This window comes from Cladophialophora psammophila (genome assembly GCF_000585535.1).
Source record: "Cladophialophora psammophila CBS 110553 chromosome Unknown aczJe-supercont1.2, whole genome shotgun sequence".
In the NCBI taxonomy this organism is placed as follows: domain Eukaryota; kingdom Fungi; phylum Ascomycota; class Eurotiomycetes; order Chaetothyriales; family Herpotrichiellaceae; genus Cladophialophora; species Cladophialophora psammophila.
This window is the reverse complement of record NW_006912923.1, coordinates 1,524,765-1,541,864: the sequence shown is the minus strand read 5'-3', so window position 1 is coordinate 1,541,864 and position 17,100 is coordinate 1,524,765. Positions and strand designations below refer to the sequence as shown.

General features: G+C 52.4%; 5 protein-coding genes across 5 annotated transcripts; 2 read left to right on the top strand and 3 right to left on the bottom strand.

Moving 5' to 3' along the window:
• Positions 1-3,005: 3,005 nt before the first annotated feature.
• A1O5_01899 (uncharacterized protein) lies at positions 3,006-3,266 on the top strand (the record flags this gene model as incomplete). The annotated part of the gene is made up of 1 exon (XM_007742515.1): positions 3,006-3,266. The coding sequence occupies one exon, from the start codon at positions 3,006-3,008 to the stop codon at positions 3,264-3,266; it is 261 nt and encodes an 86-aa protein (XP_007740705.1).
• Positions 3,267-4,923: 1,657 nt separating this feature from the next.
• On the bottom strand, positions 4,924-6,553 carry A1O5_01898 (uncharacterized protein; the record flags this gene model as incomplete). Its single annotated transcript, XM_007742514.1, has 3 exons — positions 4,924-5,416; positions 5,477-5,945; positions 6,001-6,553. 3 exons carry the CDS (start codon positions 6,551-6,553, stop codon positions 4,924-4,926), a joined length of 1,515 nt encoding a protein of 504 aa, XP_007740704.1.
• Positions 6,554-10,311: 3,758 nt separating this feature from the next.
• Positions 10,312-11,381, top strand: A1O5_01897 (uncharacterized protein; the record flags this gene model as incomplete). Its single annotated transcript, XM_007742513.1, has 2 exons — positions 10,312-10,572; positions 10,626-11,381. The coding sequence occupies 2 exons, from the start codon at positions 10,312-10,314 to the stop codon at positions 11,379-11,381; spliced, it is 1,017 nt and encodes a 338-aa protein (XP_007740703.1).
• Positions 11,382-12,819: 1,438 nt separating this feature from the next.
• Positions 12,820-14,583, bottom strand: A1O5_01896 (uncharacterized protein; the record flags this gene model as incomplete). The annotated part of the gene is made up of 1 exon (XM_007742512.1): positions 12,820-14,583. The coding sequence occupies one exon, from the start codon at positions 14,581-14,583 to the stop codon at positions 12,820-12,822; it is 1,764 nt and encodes a 587-aa protein (XP_007740702.1).
• Positions 14,584-15,278: 695 nt separating this feature from the next.
• Positions 15,279-17,092, bottom strand: A1O5_01895 (uncharacterized protein; the record flags this gene model as incomplete). The annotated part of the gene is made up of 2 exons (XM_007742511.1): positions 15,279-15,543; positions 15,603-17,092. 2 exons carry the CDS (start codon positions 17,090-17,092, stop codon positions 15,279-15,281), a joined length of 1,755 nt encoding a protein of 584 aa, XP_007740701.1.
• Positions 17,093-17,100: the final 8 nt, after the last annotated feature.

Below are 17,100 nucleotides of genomic sequence, written 5' to 3'. Positions count from 1 at the left end.
GGCCAACAAACAGAGGAAGCCTTGCGTGCTGAAAGGAAATAAGTAGTGCAAAACAAACACTATGAACTGGATATCCTCCTTGGATATCTAAAGGAAACAGAAAAAGGGAACAACACACTGGCTCCTTGCCAGGCACCAAAGGCTCGATATTGTTGCTCTCTGAGTGTCTCTGGGATGGAATAGAAGGAAAAGAGGAGCTGGCGGAATATCTTCGTTCCACTCCGTGTCCCAACCCGGTCCTGTATACACTTTCGCTGGGATTTAATGAGACTTGAGCCTTTGGGAAGCCTCGATCATCACCAGCAGATTCTCTGACCAAAATCTTACCCTTATAAAGGCCCTAGCAGCGCCACGCCCTGAAAGGCCGATTGACTATCCCCAAATGCCCAGGGAAGGTCCATATATCCCAGTCGGATTCTAGGATAGCTACTAAGACTGGAAGACCCAGGATCTGAGGGCTGCCCAAACCCAAATTTGAAAGCCTCATCAGCCAAACGGTGACACCCGTTGCTAGATGCCAGAATCTTGGGAGGGTCTAAACTTCGGAGGCAACGCAATGCTGGCCATCAAGGACAAGCTGTCGTGACCTAGAGTCTTTTTGCCCACCCAGGCAACCCCCTGATCTCATTTGCCAGAGCCCAAAATCTTGTGCGAGCGCCACAACGACCCGTCCGGGGCCTCCTGCCGTAACGTAGCATGTCAATTGAATGCGAACCAAGTCCCCAATCGTATACATGAGGACTGCTAGCATTGGGAATTCGAAACGGGCACTTTGGAAACCTCATCATCAAAGAGGAGAGACACATGTCTGAGGGGGTTAGCCTTCACGGCTCACCGCACACGCCAGGCGTCGCTGCCAAATACCCCTAACAGATTTTGGGAGCAACGAAGCCCAGAGTGGGCCTTGATCAGCTGGGTCCGTCGCGAGTCAAGGACACAAGATTCTGGGCGAGTCTACAAATCTATATCAGTGCGGACCTCCCACAAGCAAAACACTCCCCACGGAGCGTTCTGGCGAAACCCTACCCGAGCAGGTGTGCGGAGACCCTCCACATCAAATCCTGCTCTTTCCCGCTGAACCAAAAAATAACCCATGAACGACAATGACTCGGTTATCACTCGAAGCCATTGTCGCTATCGTCGGCGTCATAGTTACCCTTCCGCCTTCGGTGATTATCTTGTGGAGGCTGATTAGGACGAATGATAATCCTGCAGGGGATATTGAGGTACATAATGCCCCTATTGACTCACCCCTTCGCACTGAAAAGGCAGGACAGCGGGTTAATCAATGGGAACGGGGGGAGTTTTTAGGCTTCAGAAATGCCACCGTCAGCATCGAATCGGGTCGAGGCTCACTTGACTCGCCTGAGAACCATCACCGTAATTCAGCATCAACGTCAACATTAACATCATCCCCCGACAACAAGTCTCAAAGCGATTGCTATTGATGTTTTCAATATTTGGAAGAGAGATAGAGAAGGTCGTCGTGGTTCATTTAAGGAGTCTGGTCGCAGAAGCCCAGAGGGAATCAGCCTTACACTACGTGAAAAGAAGCTTTAGAGAAGTTAAAAAGCCGTGCCTCCAAAGAACGAAACTCTTTGTGAGATCTATTATGCTAGTCGCAGGAGCTAGATGTTTGAGAGCGGTAGCTGCTCTCAGCTAGATGTTTTGGCGTGCTATATAGTTTGGACAGTGCCAACATTAACTCCTTGGAGCATGCCCGTTCCGCATGGTCTTCAACAGCCTGGTTGTAGAAATCTGGCCCCCTCTCCCCCAAGGTTGTCTGGTCATTAAATCGATACTTGGTTCATCTCACAACCATCTAGCATCCCAGCAAAGGTATATAAACATCTCAATGATCAAATGAAAACCACCATCAAAAATTCACGAGTAGAGTGGATTCTAGAGCCGGTGAGACAGAATGCTACGAGAAAAGGTTTTAGAGCGGGATTGCTAGCAACAAGAAATGGGGATTCCACAAGCCCAGGAGGATATTGGAGGAAGGAAGAAGAGAAGGGAGAAAAAAAAAGGGGGGGGGTGGATAGCAATCAATGTACACACTACACGCGTTCCATTGCTTTTATGATAGCCTGGTCACGTGCTCGGTATTGGCACGGGTAGAGTAAATAGTATGGACCATTCAATCAACTCTCTGTGCGCCGCTTGGTCTCTCGATTCTCACCAGGTGGTGTTGCCATCTCCAACATCGCCGCCAGAATCCAGAAGGATCACGAGGGGATATCTAAAAGGACAAAGGAACCGCTTAAATTCATTCACCGCGACCAAGGAGTCTCCCTATTTTCGAGTTTACTAGCAGAAATGATGAAAATGACACCAGTCTTGATGATAGTCTGGGACTCACCGCGGATCTGAAGGAGATCAATATTAAAGAAGGCAACACCATTGAGCATCTGAAAGCGGACCTTGAAGAGATCAAATCTGAACAGGAAGCCCTCAAAAACCGGAATACTGAACTAAAGGATGAAATCCGATCCTTGCGCACGCAACTCAGTGCCTATTCTGGCTCCATCCCGGCTGGTTCTATTCCCTCCCCTAGGTCATGGGCATATATGGCAGCCAGCGGTGGAACAGCTAGAACCGAGAAGAACTATCAGGATCGACACCGACTAGGAATCCGAAGGAAAACCCCAACTATGTCCGAATCAGCACACAACCTAGGCTCGCCAACGGTGAGGACACCGAGATAGAGTTTACAAGATATCTATCTACGGACTCGGCTAACACCTACATCCGGAATTCGCTCCTGAATGTCGATACAACCAAAGGCGTACATGTAGCCGCAGTGGGAACAACCAAAACAGAATATATCATCCGATTTAAAGACCATCAATCTACTAAAACGACCCGAACCAATACCGAATGGCTCGAAGAGTTGGGCAATGGTACGAAGTTGGTAAAACGCACTGTACGGAGTGGTGGCTCACCGCGTACCCACGGTGGACTTTTCTTCACCCGGAAATGAGAAAGATGGAATCCAGAAGATTATGGAAGAGAATAACCTGGCCATAAAATGGTTCCACATTAACGAGATTGTATGGATGAAGACGCCCGACAAGCCGCTGAGCATGAACGTATCATTGGGGATATGGTTGGACACGCCGGACACGGCAGAATGGGTCGTGAACAATGGGCTAGTATTCGGTCCGCGACATAAAAGGAGCATTGAACACTATCGGATCGAAAAGAAGCGATGCTACCGATGTCAAGGATTTGGTCCACCTGGCATGATCATGCAAAGAAAGTGAGTACTGCTCGGGCGACCACGAGCGACGGAATCGCTCCCCAGGTGAGGCCGAAATGCCTGGGCTGTTACGGAGCGCACCCCGTAGGGGGTAAGAACTGCCAAAATAGTTCTCCCGGATGTTCTGTTCGCCTGGGTTGTTCGTGTCAAACCCGATAGTTGCAGCCCACAATTTCAGTCTCTTCTTGCGCCATAACACATGAGTAGCATGGTTGCTCCCAGTCACAGTTCAGCTTCTCTCTTTGACAGCGTACACATTCCTCGCCAGATGATTCCTCATCCGCTAGGGGACCTACAGAAGAAGGGGAGGGCAGTTTCGAGAACGACTGTACTGCCCATCCAATGCCAGGATTGGGTAAGACGCGTCACAATGAAAGACCGAAAGTTGCCAGGCAGCGGGTTTGGCCGAAACGAATGAGGTGAACAGCTTGGGCGATTGTAACTGAGGGCCCAAAGGAGACCCCTGAGCCCGAACTGGCTTCTGCGCGTTGGTATCAGGGCAGCACTCCCCGTGGCTCGCCCAGTGCTCGGGCGTGCTCCTCCCCGTACTGTGCGTGGCTCCCTCTACGCCCCGTCACATGCCCGATTGAAGCGGCATGGCTCCCCTTCCTGAACGAAAATGGTAACGCACGAAAGCACGGTTCGGCGTGTACATAATATAATACATATATATATATATATATGTACATTCACCACTGAGAAAAATGGATTAAGCAAGAAAGACAGATAAGCCATCAATAAGCATCTGCTCCCTACACAGAATACATACTTATGAGGAGGAATACGGGGTCGTGATTATTGATTTATTATCACATGCCTCGTTCTTTGGATTGGCTTCGTGGTAGGTTTAACATTTCGCATCCGACGTCGAGCAACAATCGCTGACGTTTGATCGACGAGGGCGCGAACCACCTCGCTACATAGCGAAGAGCTACCATGCACGAGTAGATAACTATCTCGCTATGTAACCAGGTAGCTCGGCAACTAGCTGGCGATTGGAGCGGGTCTGTGATCCGAATCCTATCCCATCGGTGCCCATGGCCCGTCCGAGATTCGCACTGCGGCGCTCGTCGCGACCCGACCGGCCTAAGTCGCCATCGAGGACCCCGGCTCGGAAAACAAAGTAGTAGAAAAACGGGACAGAAAATAAAAAGGGAAGGAAAAAGGAAAAAGAAAAGAGACACCTAAATCAATCAACCAGATACATGTAGACGCTGAATGCCTATCCACTGTCCAGATGCAGAAGTATGTATGAATGCAAGGTGGGGGTTAGCTGCGTGCGGATTATGCCACTATATAGGTCGGTCGCGGGAAAAGAAAGAAAACGAAGGGAAAAATACGGGATATTGCAACCTCCGTCCGGATCTTGGGGATGTCGATGATGAGCTCTATATCGTCGTGCTGTTTTCGGTGGTGTTGCATGAAATTCTGGTGGTGGTTCATGTCGTGGAATTAGGTCCGGTCGGCTTGTGTAGGACCGCGTGTAGGTGTTGGTATGGGTGTGAGTATCGAGTAGGATCTATTCCTCTGCGTCGGCCCCTCCCTTCTTCTTGAGGTTGTGTGTTCCCACTCGTGAACAAACTCCCCTACTTCCCCCGTGGCATCCCACGCAGCGAGACCACATTGCATTGCATGTATCGGCGCCCTCCCTCCTAGTTGCGTTACTCCACGTCCCCGAACCCCTGCCGTGTCACCCACTTCTCCTTCCAGCCGGGGAAATAAGGACTCTCGTCGAGCGTGTGATGCTGCCAGTCCTTCACAACGAGGCCTTTCCGGACCTGCTCGCGCTCGTACTCCTCCAACGCCGGAATCACCACGTGCTCCACGTGCCACGTGTTCTTGTACTTCATGAGATTCTCCTTGCCGTCCCGCAGCACCTTCAGCACGAGGCTGGGGATATAGGGTTCGTCGCGGAACTCGGCCACGGGGGTGAACAGCGCTTTGAAGTTGAAGACGATGCCGCCGGAGAGGGGGAGGCGGCGCAGTGTTTGCCAGTCGACGCGCAAGTGGATGCGGGAGAGGTCTAGGTCGGGGGATTGGAAGTCGCGGTACTTTTCGTGCGGGTCGCCCGGAGGCATGTAGAGCGGTTGGTCGACTTCTAGACCCCACGAGCCGCGCTGGATGGGTCTCGGTGCGGGCATCTTGGTAAAGAATCTGTTGGGTAATGTTAGCGATAACGGAAGATATGCGTCATGGCTCGGAGCCCTGGCCTACCTATCCATGCTAAACTGCATCTTCTCCTTGTAATCGGGGATCGGTGCGTGGATCTGGTGCAACTGCAATCCAATCTTGGTCCCGACATTCCAGCCCAAGGCCGAGCAGATCATCCCCGCGCGGAAATGGTAGTAACCGGTCTCCGGATTACGCAAGGTGATGGCAAAGTCCTCGGGGACGTTGTCCAACAGGACCAGAAGAGGATGCTTGGCTGAGACGTCCTGCTTTGTGCCGAGAATCTTGTTTTCGAATGTCTTCTTGTCAGAGTGTAGGTGGAAATACTGGGGATAGCGCGCACAAAGGAACTGAAGCGCCATTTCCATGAGCTCTTTGCAGGCTAGTTCGGAGCCGGGGAGCCACTGAAGCACAGCCTCGCCATGTTCGGCATACAGCCGCTTGCGTTGAGCAATTCGTGCGACATATGTGTTTTCCAGTTCCAGCCACCAGTCCGGCTCCATCTTGGTAAGTGCTGCGAGCAGAGACAGTTAGTTACGTATCAAAATAACACAAGATGGGGTACCGACACATGGTTTGATGATACGCCCATCGGAATGGTCGATATGGTCGTGGAAGAGCTTTGTTGATATCATGTTCATGGTATGGTTTGGGAAGCGGAACATCGCTGAGGACAGAATAGTCGGGGAAGTCTCCGAGCGCTCGAATTTCTTGGATCTTGTAGCCAGTGTAGACATACTTGCTGGGATCTGCCTTGCGGAAGTCCTCGTCAAATCCGAGAATAGATTTAGTCCAGTTCTTCTCGTCGAAAGTGGAATTTTGCAAGACCATGCGGCGATCTTCGGGTAGAGAGGCAGCGGCTACCAAAAGGGTCTCTCTGGTTAGAGGTGGGAAGGTGTTGACATATTCAGATGACTTCGGTGGCGAGTTGTTGGGTACCCTCTTCTCTGGTGAGAGGGATCGAGGCGGCGTATCTGCACTTGACGTGCGACGACCTCGTAACCGCAATCTTCTAAAGACGACTTCTTTCTGCCGCTGACTGAGGCTCAGATAGGTGACGATGCTGACGCAGACAGCGAGGCCTGCATAGAGCAGAGTTCGCCCGTCCAGGAATGACCCCATCCCTGCCGAGTTGAGAAAGAAGCTGAGTGGAGGATCAAAGGGGATGGCGATGTATATGTACAACCAAAAAGAATCCGAGCAACTTCCTTTGAAAGGCCGAGTCGAAAGCCGTCCCAAAGTCTTTCAGTTGCAAGTCAGGACCACCAACACTGGCCAAGCGACATATGTCAATGGAAGCGTGCAGAAGCCAAGTACCGCCTCTCGACAATCAATGCCAGGGACGGCGAAATGGCGCTGATATAAATATCGACGGCGGATCTCGAAGATCTCCCGAACAGGGCAAAATGCAAGCAAAAACAAAGATAATGGGTCAAGTCACACCACCGAGGCTAAGCGATGTTCAGCATAGCGGTAAGACAAGACCTGACTGTATAACAAAAATCGCAGGAAGACCAGGTAAGGGCAGAGCAGATTGAGCTTGCAGCAAGGGCTGTGGAATTGGGGGAAGACCAGAGGGGTTTGATGATGTTGTCAAGGGAGAAGAGAGCTCAAATGGGTGTAGAGCAGGCAGGGTCTGTGCCCGTGGCCAAAATGTGAACCCCACCGCTTATTGGAGAGGTGTATAGAGCTATCAGCCAAGATACGCAACCTGAGGACAGCTCGGACAAGGTACTTGAATCCCAGCGGCCATTAGCACGGCCTGACAGGTACCGGGGCATAGCTTGCACGGCCCATCCTCGACGAGGGTGATCGCAGCGGTTCGTGACAGGTTATCGAGCAACCTACCTCCAGACCTTGCCACGCCAGAAGGACTGATGGGTGAGCCCCAAAAGAGTAGGCGACGAATCGGCAGAAGGAAGCCAACGAGCCAGATCCAGGGCCGACTTGACTGGCGCTCCAGGGATCCGAACAAGAAGGTAGATGGAGCGAGAGACGATGGAGGTCGTCAGAATGCACAACGCTGCGGCTGGCTGCACGGACAGCCTTGCCACAAGGGGTTTAGCGCACGCTTGATACGGCGATAACGGATGAGACCCACTGGACAGCCGTGATTGGTCGCTGCCCGACGCCATGGGACCCACGTTTCGCCGTCTATCGATTGTTCCTCTTTCGGGCAAATCTATCCCGGCCGTGACCTCCAGCACCACGGCGCGCCTTGTGGTTCCGGTGCCTGGATCTTCTGTCCAAGCTCCACGACGAAACAAACGGTTCCGACAGCAACCTTCACCGTACGAGCCAGAGGAGTCTAAGGTGCAACATATCTGTCCTATGCACGCCAGACAACCGATCTCTTCCTAAGGTGTGTAATTTGCTCCGTCTGTGCGACGTTCATCTTCCTCGCCAGGATCATCGACATTGCTTCGACCATGCTGTCGACCATGCTGTAGAACACTGACCTGTACGACATCCTGCACGGGCTGTCCATTCACCTGGACTTGTCCACGCGTGGCCACCATCCCTCGGGTGCTTGCCGATCTCCTTTTGAGCTACTGATCGCGAAAGGTCATCTGCAACGCCTCTGTCCTGCAGTTCTGATTGTGAAAAAGAGCCAATTGCCTGGGCACAGGAATACCTGTTATTTGTATCCTGGTAGTGGCGCAGTGGCGTTAATAACGGCGTCAACTGGAATTCCTCGAGCGCGGAGCAGGCGGTCTAAACCTGCTGGCTTGCGGCCCGAATGTAGGACAGTTTCTCTAGGCCTTGTACCCGACCATTTGGTTCACCCGTTCTTGGTGACGGCTGTCGTCGCGTTTTCCCGGAAGGATCTCAACTTGAACCTCGCAAAGCCTTCTCTCCCCAGCCTTATAAGGCGATGCGCATATCAGCATGATAATGATCTCAACTGCTCACAGTCCAGAGCCGGTCGGTAACTCTTTCAGGGGCTGCGGTTACTCGATCCCCGCTCTTGTCGTTGGGCTCGTCGCTCAAATGCCCGATCCTCAACGTTGCTGAAACCGGCGGCCACTTGTGAGTGACATCGAGAAAACGGACGGGGCAACCTGGATGCTGATATGAAGCGACAGCGGACCTTCTTACCTCGTGGTGCGACGGTAAGCTCGACAACCGTCGTCCCAGCCTGAATTCATCGTGTAACCGGCGGATGGATTGCCAGCTCTCCGATATTGAGGCTAGTGTTGCATTTCGAGACACCTCAGGACTCGATAACTGGGAATATCGGCTAGGATTTGCGATATCAGTCTGGATTCGCGTAGATCCCGTCCCGGGACAGTCTCCTGTAAAGGTGACCCGGATCAAGAATTGATGAAGAACAGTATAATGCTCGGTGCACGCATGAAAGCCAGCAACAGCCTCAATCCGCACATTGGAATTCTCTTAATTTGGTCTGTTGTTCCCTGCGCACCGAGCCTGTTGGCACGTCCATGCCCACTTGCGTCAGAGTGTCTGCAGGTCGTGGCATTCGGTGCACGAAGCAATTTCTAAAAGCCATTCTCATCGACACATCAAATGGTGAACCATGGCAGAACAGGGTCCCGCTCTCTTGCTCTGAGCCAACTGACAATGTGATTGTTGAACCTCGAATAAAGGAGACAGTGCGTCGGAAAGCTTCTGTGCAATTCGCAAGGAAGTTTTTGCTCTGTGCAGACATTGAACGGCAGTTTGTGAAGTGAAACTCGGTGAAACGCTAGCTGCGCGTTAACAGAACTATCCGCCATGCCAGAGCCGGACGAAGGATCTGCACTGCAACAAACCTGAAAGACGGTATAAACGGGAGGCAGCCAAGGCTTGCCGACTCGACAGCTGAAGCAGTGCAATGCTGGTCTTCTTGACGCCTTTGCAGCTCAATTGCCTCACAGAAACCGGTGGTGCTCTGCGCACAGGAGATGTTGGTTTGCGAAGCGATGGGAAGTCCTAGGCAGACACCGTATCTGGCTGAGGGGCAGTGTAGCCGTTGGACATGGACGGTAGCCGAAGCTGCAAACATCCTGTTAAACCAAAGAAAGAATTGTGGTACAAGACAGCCTTTTTGTGTCCGACGCCATATGTGCGTGCTCCTCTCCAGATGGCACGTGGGCAGGCAGAGAACTCAAAGCAAATGATGCAGTGTCATGTTGTGCTGAGCGACATGCAATGCCTTCCTCTCTCCCACAAATGCACCGCAAAATGCGCTATTAAACGAAATGGTTGATTGAATTCAGGCCTTCGGAGTGGCATGCTGTATCAGAGTATCGAAATTGCCCTTGAGGCCTCTTGTCCTGGGTGTGTTGAAGGGAAGAAAGGACCAAATGGAACCAAGAAGACCCCAGATATCGTCTTGAATGCTGCGCTTGCTTCACATCTAGCTTGAATTGTATTCCAAGTGTCCTCGTACTGCATTGAGGACTTTCTTGCAATAGACTGGAGTTCATTGTCTAGAACAATTAGTTTGTGTGGAGGAATGATGTTGGCACTTTCGGCCACATATCATTTGGCTCCATCAATAGACTTGCAGCCCAAAGGATTTGAAGCCTTTCCACAAACCATCAGCCCAAGCTCCATTTGTCGGCACGACTCACCTTCGAAGAATGGCTGCGTGTATCAGAGCGAAGGATGATTCTCGTGGGAGCCTTGTGGGGTGGAAAGGAAGGGTGCTCAAGGGCAATCAAGGGGTGCTCTGCGCCTTGCGAAAAATACTCCACCGTAGCCGGCATTTTCAACTCCCAAACTCCAAGCGCAAATTTCACCTGGCAAACCTAACTTGGTGCCGACTCCTCCCCCTCTAAAGGTCGTCCAGCATGTTGCAATAACACATAGAGCGGCTAAAATGAGGACAATGGCTGAAAACCTATCCTTTCCACCGCAAAACACCTTCATCCACCATGGGCCCATTCGTGCCTCGCCGAGTGTACCCACACCTCGAGTCGATACCTAGATCCTACTTCCTGGGCCATCATGCGGCCGGTTTGTCGAAGATGAAATCCTTGATCTCGCAAATCGATCTAGTCATCGAATGCCGAGACTATCGAACGCCCATTGTATCTCGTAATCCGTTATTCGAAGCCAACCTCGGCGAACGACCCCGATTGATAGTTTACACCAAGCAAGATCTGGGAAGCAATTTCACAGGTGAAGACAAGCAGGTATGAGCGGCCCGGGGAATGAGCTTGCACATGGCTGTTCTGACCTGGAACAGAGAGAAAGGATCATCAAGAAATGGGATGCTCCATCCATATCATTCTTTGCAGATGTGAAGTCGCGAGTCGCTATCAACCGAGTCCTCGATTTTGCCCGGGCGCACGCGAATGCCTCGACCTCCCTCTTCGGCACCCGTCTCATGGTCGTGGGCATGCCTAATGTTGGAAAGTCGTCTCTTCTCAACGCTTTGCGGAATGTTAGCTTGGGAAAAAGCAAGGCTGCGAGAACTGGAGACCAACCAGGAGTAACCAGGAAGATCGGCAGTGATGTCAAGATATTAGAGGCGGAAGATGGCAGAGAGGCCGTATATGTTCTGGACACTCCTGGCGTCTTCGTTCCCTACGTCCCAGATGCCGAGAGTATGCTGAAGCTCGCTCTCTGCGGAAATGTCAAAGACACGATTATCCCGCCCACAACGATCGCCGACTATCTTCTGTACCACCTCAATCTTCGCGATCCGGCCTTGTATAACATGTATGCTGAACCAAGCAACGATATTTTTGATGTGCTGGAGGGCCTTGCGCGGAAACAGGGTCGCCTAAAGAAGGGCGGGCTGCCCGACTTTGAGTCTTCGGCTTTGCAGTTTGTGCAGAAATGGAGGGGTGGGCAAATGGGAAAGTTTGTGTTGGACGACGTGACAGAAGACGCGTTGGCTGAGCGAACTCGGCAGCTGGAGTTCCTGGGAGGGAGTATGAATCAGGCTCGCAAGGCCGTGAAGCAGCTGAAGAAAGAGGCCTACCTCGAAGGAGACTGAACTATGACCGACTTCACCAGGTTCAAGTGGACAACTTCACGAATCGGGCGCGTCTTTCTGCCTCCAACCTTGGCGATGCAGCTCACTAGCACACGTCGCCAAGCAGACACACTCTCAACGATCAACCGGTGTATCATGGTGATCACGGAGATCACACGAAAACCATCGATTGATATTTGGCGTCAAAAAGTGCAAAAACTTAACACAGAACAGCCAACCTTTGGTCTGTGTTAAGCGAAACTCGCCCCTTTCGGGGTTGGTTTTTCTCGGCCGGTTATACTACAAATTCTATACGGTTGAATCGATGTCTTGCTGCCTGCTAACCCGTTATTGTTAGTTCGTCCTGGCAAGACATAGATTTTGTCGTCATCGGAGGAGAGGAGGAGGATCGAATCGAGGTCCTGATGCCTGTTAGCGCGGTGCTAGTTGGACCTGGCAGGACCTGGACTGCCTGCTGTGATCTCGGTTCGGAATCGCCCTAGTCGCGGTAGGGGGTCTTTGTGTGACAGGAACTGAGCACAATAAAAATATAAAGGTGAATGATTTGAACCAGACCTGGTGGGTCACAGCCTTGCTAAGGGCTGACAAGGCTGAACCTGCGACGGGTCCACACACGGTTAACACGCGGTCAGGCAGTGAAGCAGAGCCTCCATCTGGGAGTGACTGGACACTAGCTCATCACTTCCGGGACCTTTGCTATCAAAATCCTCTCGATAACAAGCAAGTCTCCTCTCCTCTCCTCTCTTCTCCTGTCTTGGGCTACGTACCAAGTCCCCTTGTATGGAAACGAGGCCGGCTTCCAAGATGATAATCTCCACTACGTACAGCGAAATCTCTATTGTATTGAGAACTCTGCAGCTTCCCGAGAGATCTATTCTATGTACTGTATATATATATCCTCATCAGCCCTCCTGCCTCCAATCCACGATCGGTGGATCGACAGCAGTCGACACGGAGTTGGCCCACGCACGCCTAAATCCCTCGTACCTATGATAGACATGGAGGATATACAACAGGGCGGTCGACTAGACTGGGCTGGGCTGGACTGGCACGCAACACACGCAGAAACCCAGCAAAGAGGATATCGGATCTCGTGCGACTACGTAACTAGGTAGCTACCCGTACTGAGGACGTCTTCGACACGGGACACCTAGAGCGAGAGAAGAGAGTGTGCAAGGGAAAAGCTAACCTGCATGAACGGTTTGAAGAACTCCTTGCGGACAGGGAGGAGCAAGAGGAGAAGTAAGATTTCGTATGCAAAGCATGGCGGGCATAAATATATACATAGCTAGAACTTCAAAGCTCTTCATTTCCCATCCTCTTCACCATCTGCAGAGCTTCTAAAACCCCCCCAATTCGATGTAAAATCCAATGTCCATGTCGTTCTCGCTTCCATGGCGAGCCAGGCAGCGAGCGCGCCTCGCCACGACAGATTCGCTCAAAACTCTCCCATGAGGTCGTCAGGCAAGGTCCATATCCTCACGTCGCCCTCGTCGCCAGTCGAAATGATCATCTCCTCGCCGTCGAACCGTCTATCCTTGTCGCGCCGCTCGGCCCAGCCGACGTGGTTGATCTCGAACTCGTCGTGGGCAGCTTCCATGAGCGCCACGACTTCCCATTTCGAGCGGTGCAGCCTGTAAGGCGCGTCGTCGTCGTTGTCCCCTTGGGCGTTATTATTCTCTGGGGACCTGGGTAAGAGCGATGTTATCGTCGTGCCGTTCATGACGACGTCGTCTTCTCCTTCCATATTTCCACCGCCCGACGCACTGTCTTCGGCTGCTAACGCAGATGCTGACGCAGGTACTTCCCTGTACACCGCTATCGTGCCGTCTCCGCCGCAACTCACCACCATTCCGGTTCTTTTCGACCAATCCACTGCATATACACTCCGTACATGTACGGCTGGCAATTTCGAGTCTTCGACCCATTTCTCCATCGCGCTCATCGGGCGGATCACGCTGGGTATTCGCGAGGACGCAAATCCCATTGGCGCTGACAGATGTTGAGACTGTGCTCTTCTCTTCTCTTTCTCTGCCTCACTTAATTCCCTTCTCCACACACGCACCGTAAGGTCGTCGGAGCCAGAGATAATGCGAGGTATCCAATCTGCTTCAAATTCTCGTATCGCAACCTCTCTGTCTCGTTCGTTGCGACACTGCGAGAGGTCCAAGAGGGAGTAATTGATGTGTTTCTCCCACTTAAGATCCCAAACTGTTCCCTTGTGCCCGTCGATCACGCTGACGCACATCCAGTCGCCTTCTTCCTCGACGTCCCGCCAGAGGCGGATTGTGTCGTCGTATGAACCGCTCGCTAGGATGGGGCGACAGCCCAGGACGTCCAATTCGTCTTCTTCGTCGATGTCAACGTCTTGTTGGGTCCTTGTTGTTGCGGAAGTAATGCCGTTTGGTCGCCCAACTGTGTCTCCCATATCGACATCTCCGTCTCGATCTCCCGCATCTTCGAGCTTTCTTCGCTTCGACCTGCGGCCGTTCCCCCTTCTTGCCCCCTGACACCAACCAACGCATTTGACATCGCCCGTATGCTCACTCAGGACCGCGATAGTTTCCCACTCTTCGGGCTCTACTTCTTCCCAGATCCAAACACTCTTGTCTCTTGAGCTGGTCGCCAAGAGGTTCGCCGGGTAATGGGAGGGCGAGAATTCAATGGATTTGATCTCAGAATCGGGACCGGTCAGCAGAGTGGAAAAATGCCACTCTTCATCTTCATCGTCGGCCAGGTCGTTGGTCATGTCGACTTCGTCCGTGTCAGAAGACATGCTCCTTTCATCCTGCAGCGTTCGCCCTTTCCCATTCTCTTGATCGTCTGCGTCTCGAAAGGCCGCCCACCTCCGATCATCATTCCACACCCAGATCCCAACATTCGCATCAAAGCTGCCTGTGCCCAACACGACAGGTTTCTTCCTCTCCGTCTTCCTCCTGACCTTGGTGCTGCCGCCGAAATCCTTCCACGCGACGGTTCTCACGCTCCTCTTATGCCCTCCGCTTATCGTCGAGATCAGGGAGAAATCTCGCAATGACCAGATGCTGACGGACTTGTCTGCGGACCCGGTTGCGAGGAGCGGTGTAGACGGATCTGGATGCGGGATTGATTGCCATGATCGTGTCCTCCCTGAACCAGGGGGTTGGAGGGTTCTCAGAAGGGACAGAGAAGGCAGTGGGTGGGAGGGAGACGCGTCGGCCATTTGGAGTGCAAGGATGCGTTGTACTGTATGGGTGACAAAGAGGTGGTGTGAGGCCGAGCCTGATGGCGCCTGATTCTTCAGTGGAGCGGCTGAAGCGCCAAGGGCCACGCGCAAACACGAGAGAAAGAGCAAAAATTGCAGCGTGGGAAGTGGGATGCTCGGGGGGGTTTGAGCAAATGGAGATAATGGCAGAAACTTTCTCGAAGACGACTTTCTCTACGAATCGGAGAGAGTGACGTCGGCGGGGCGGAAATGCTCAACGAGACTCCTCCGCTATCGGCTTTGATGGGCTTCCTATACACTGCAATTTATATTCGTGGTGACATCTGTACAAGAGTGGAATCCTTTTTTTTTTTTTTTTTTTATCAAGTCAAGCGGATGGATGCTTGACATATCGCAGATATTGCCTCTGTGGCAGCTTTATATGCACTGACACATGAGTCGCAATCCATTGGTGAGCAAGAGAGTCGTCCGGAGAGCCTCTACGTACAGTATCTCTAAGTCGGCCGAGGCCAGTCTGGTCGTGGTGTATCCGAAGTAAAGGCCTCTTCGAACTGTATCGAGTCCTCGAAGGTTCTCCCTCTTGGTCCTCCGCAGCCAGACAGCCAGACACACCGGACGTGGATGAAGACCTTCTCCGTCTCTCCTGCAGGCAAGGTTGAGTCCTTTCTTCCCTCCCCTGATCATACATATGCTCACGGCTTTTTCCCGACCAGGTTCGTCCACCATGCACCCAGCCTGGTCGTGTCTTCCCTTCTCCTGTGACCGTTGCTCTGCAGCCACCGAGCATAGACGTAACCCACCGCCATCCCGCCTAAGTGGTCGATGTAGTCGTACCTCCCTAGACGGCCCAACGCCCCAAACACTTGGCTCAATGTAAGAACTATCAAGACTGTTTGGCCGCTGAAAGATAATCTGTCCGTCCAGTCGTGGGGGATGAATATAAGAGAGAAGTTGTCACTGTGAGGGCCCGTGTTAGTGCGTGCCGCAGTTCGAGAAGGGTTGGATTTCATCTTTACCGTAAATGAAGAGCAAGATATGCGGATATGATGCCATACACGCATCCGCTAGCACCCAGAACCGAAGTTGCCATGTTGCGCTGAGCAAGATGGCGCGCAAAGCTCACAAAGCCCCCCACCAGACCCGAAGTAAAGTAGATGGATAGAAAGTTACCACGGCCAATCTCTTCGTGGAGAGGAAGACCAAAGATCGCCAAAGCCCCCATGTTCATCGTCAAATGCCACAGTGTTTGGTGGCTAAAGAGGTTCCCCAACATGCTCAGTGCATACGGATAAGCGGGAACAAACAAGAAGTACTTGTTCAGCATAGACCAGCAAGGTGGGAACTTCCAAGCCAACCAGACGGCGGTATTGATGGCAATCAAGGTGCCAATAGTGGCGAAGGAAAGCGACACATCCGGGAAGAGTCGATCGGACTGTTTTGGTCGAGTCCAGACTTGGGCAAAGATGTAACAACCACCACACAATAATGCGACCAGGAGTAGCGAAGGAAACAGGCGCCGCAGCATGGTCATCTGAGCGATCTCTGGCGATTCGAGTGTTAGCTTTGACTGGGCTCGATTACGAGCTCTCAGCACCCATCTCTCAAACCTGTTGGGCGGCCTCAGCTCTTTGGCGGTCTCTAATCCTTGTTCCGGTCGCTGAGCGAGTGCTCTGGATCGCTCAGTCTGGGCCTTTTGGGCTTTTGCCATCTCCCTGTCGATTTGTGCTTGTAGTTCCGCCTCTTCCCTTTCACGTTTGGCTTCATTTTCTGCGCGGATCCTGTCTAGCTCGCTCTTTCCATACGGGTCGCTCTCTCTTTCGCTCAGCTCAGCCTGATAGTACCCACTCTGGGGACCGTAATAGGTGTCTTCCGGCGCTTTGTGTGCTCTGTAGAGGCCGATATCTTGTCCCCTTTGCATCAGAACCGAAGGGTGGTCCTTTTCGAGCTTGTCTTCTTCCCGCTCAATGCGGTACATAATAGCCTCATCTTCGTCGATTGGGTACGCCTGCCTCAAAAAGCGTAGACCGTCCTCGACCGCCTGGGGATAGTTCCCCAACTGCGACTCAACGTCCTTTGGGAGCGGCAGATCAAGCGTTCCATCGTGGCGGCGGCCATGGAGGACTCGGAGCAGTCTGTTCGCAAACTGAGGCGGTGGAGCGGGGCGTCCGAAGATAGACAATATCTGCTCTCTGCTGAGCTCGGCGTCCTGAAATCTCAGTCCTTTCTCAGGCTTGTTGTCAGAACCATAAGTTTTGAGTTTCTGAACAATGGCAGACTGGCGGAAGCTGCATTGCGAAGACTGCGAGAAGGGGCGCAATGGGACTTTGAGGAAAGGAGACTGGAGAAGGGGATTGCGTGATCGCGAGAATGAAAGAGAGCCCTCGCTGTGACAGGAAAATAGATTCATGAGCCATGCTCGCGAAACAGGCCTGAGAGGGGCCTGGAGAGTCGAGGCCTGCAGGCCATTCCTTGCTATGCGCAGAGCTACCGTTCCAACATTGTTCATGGCCCTCG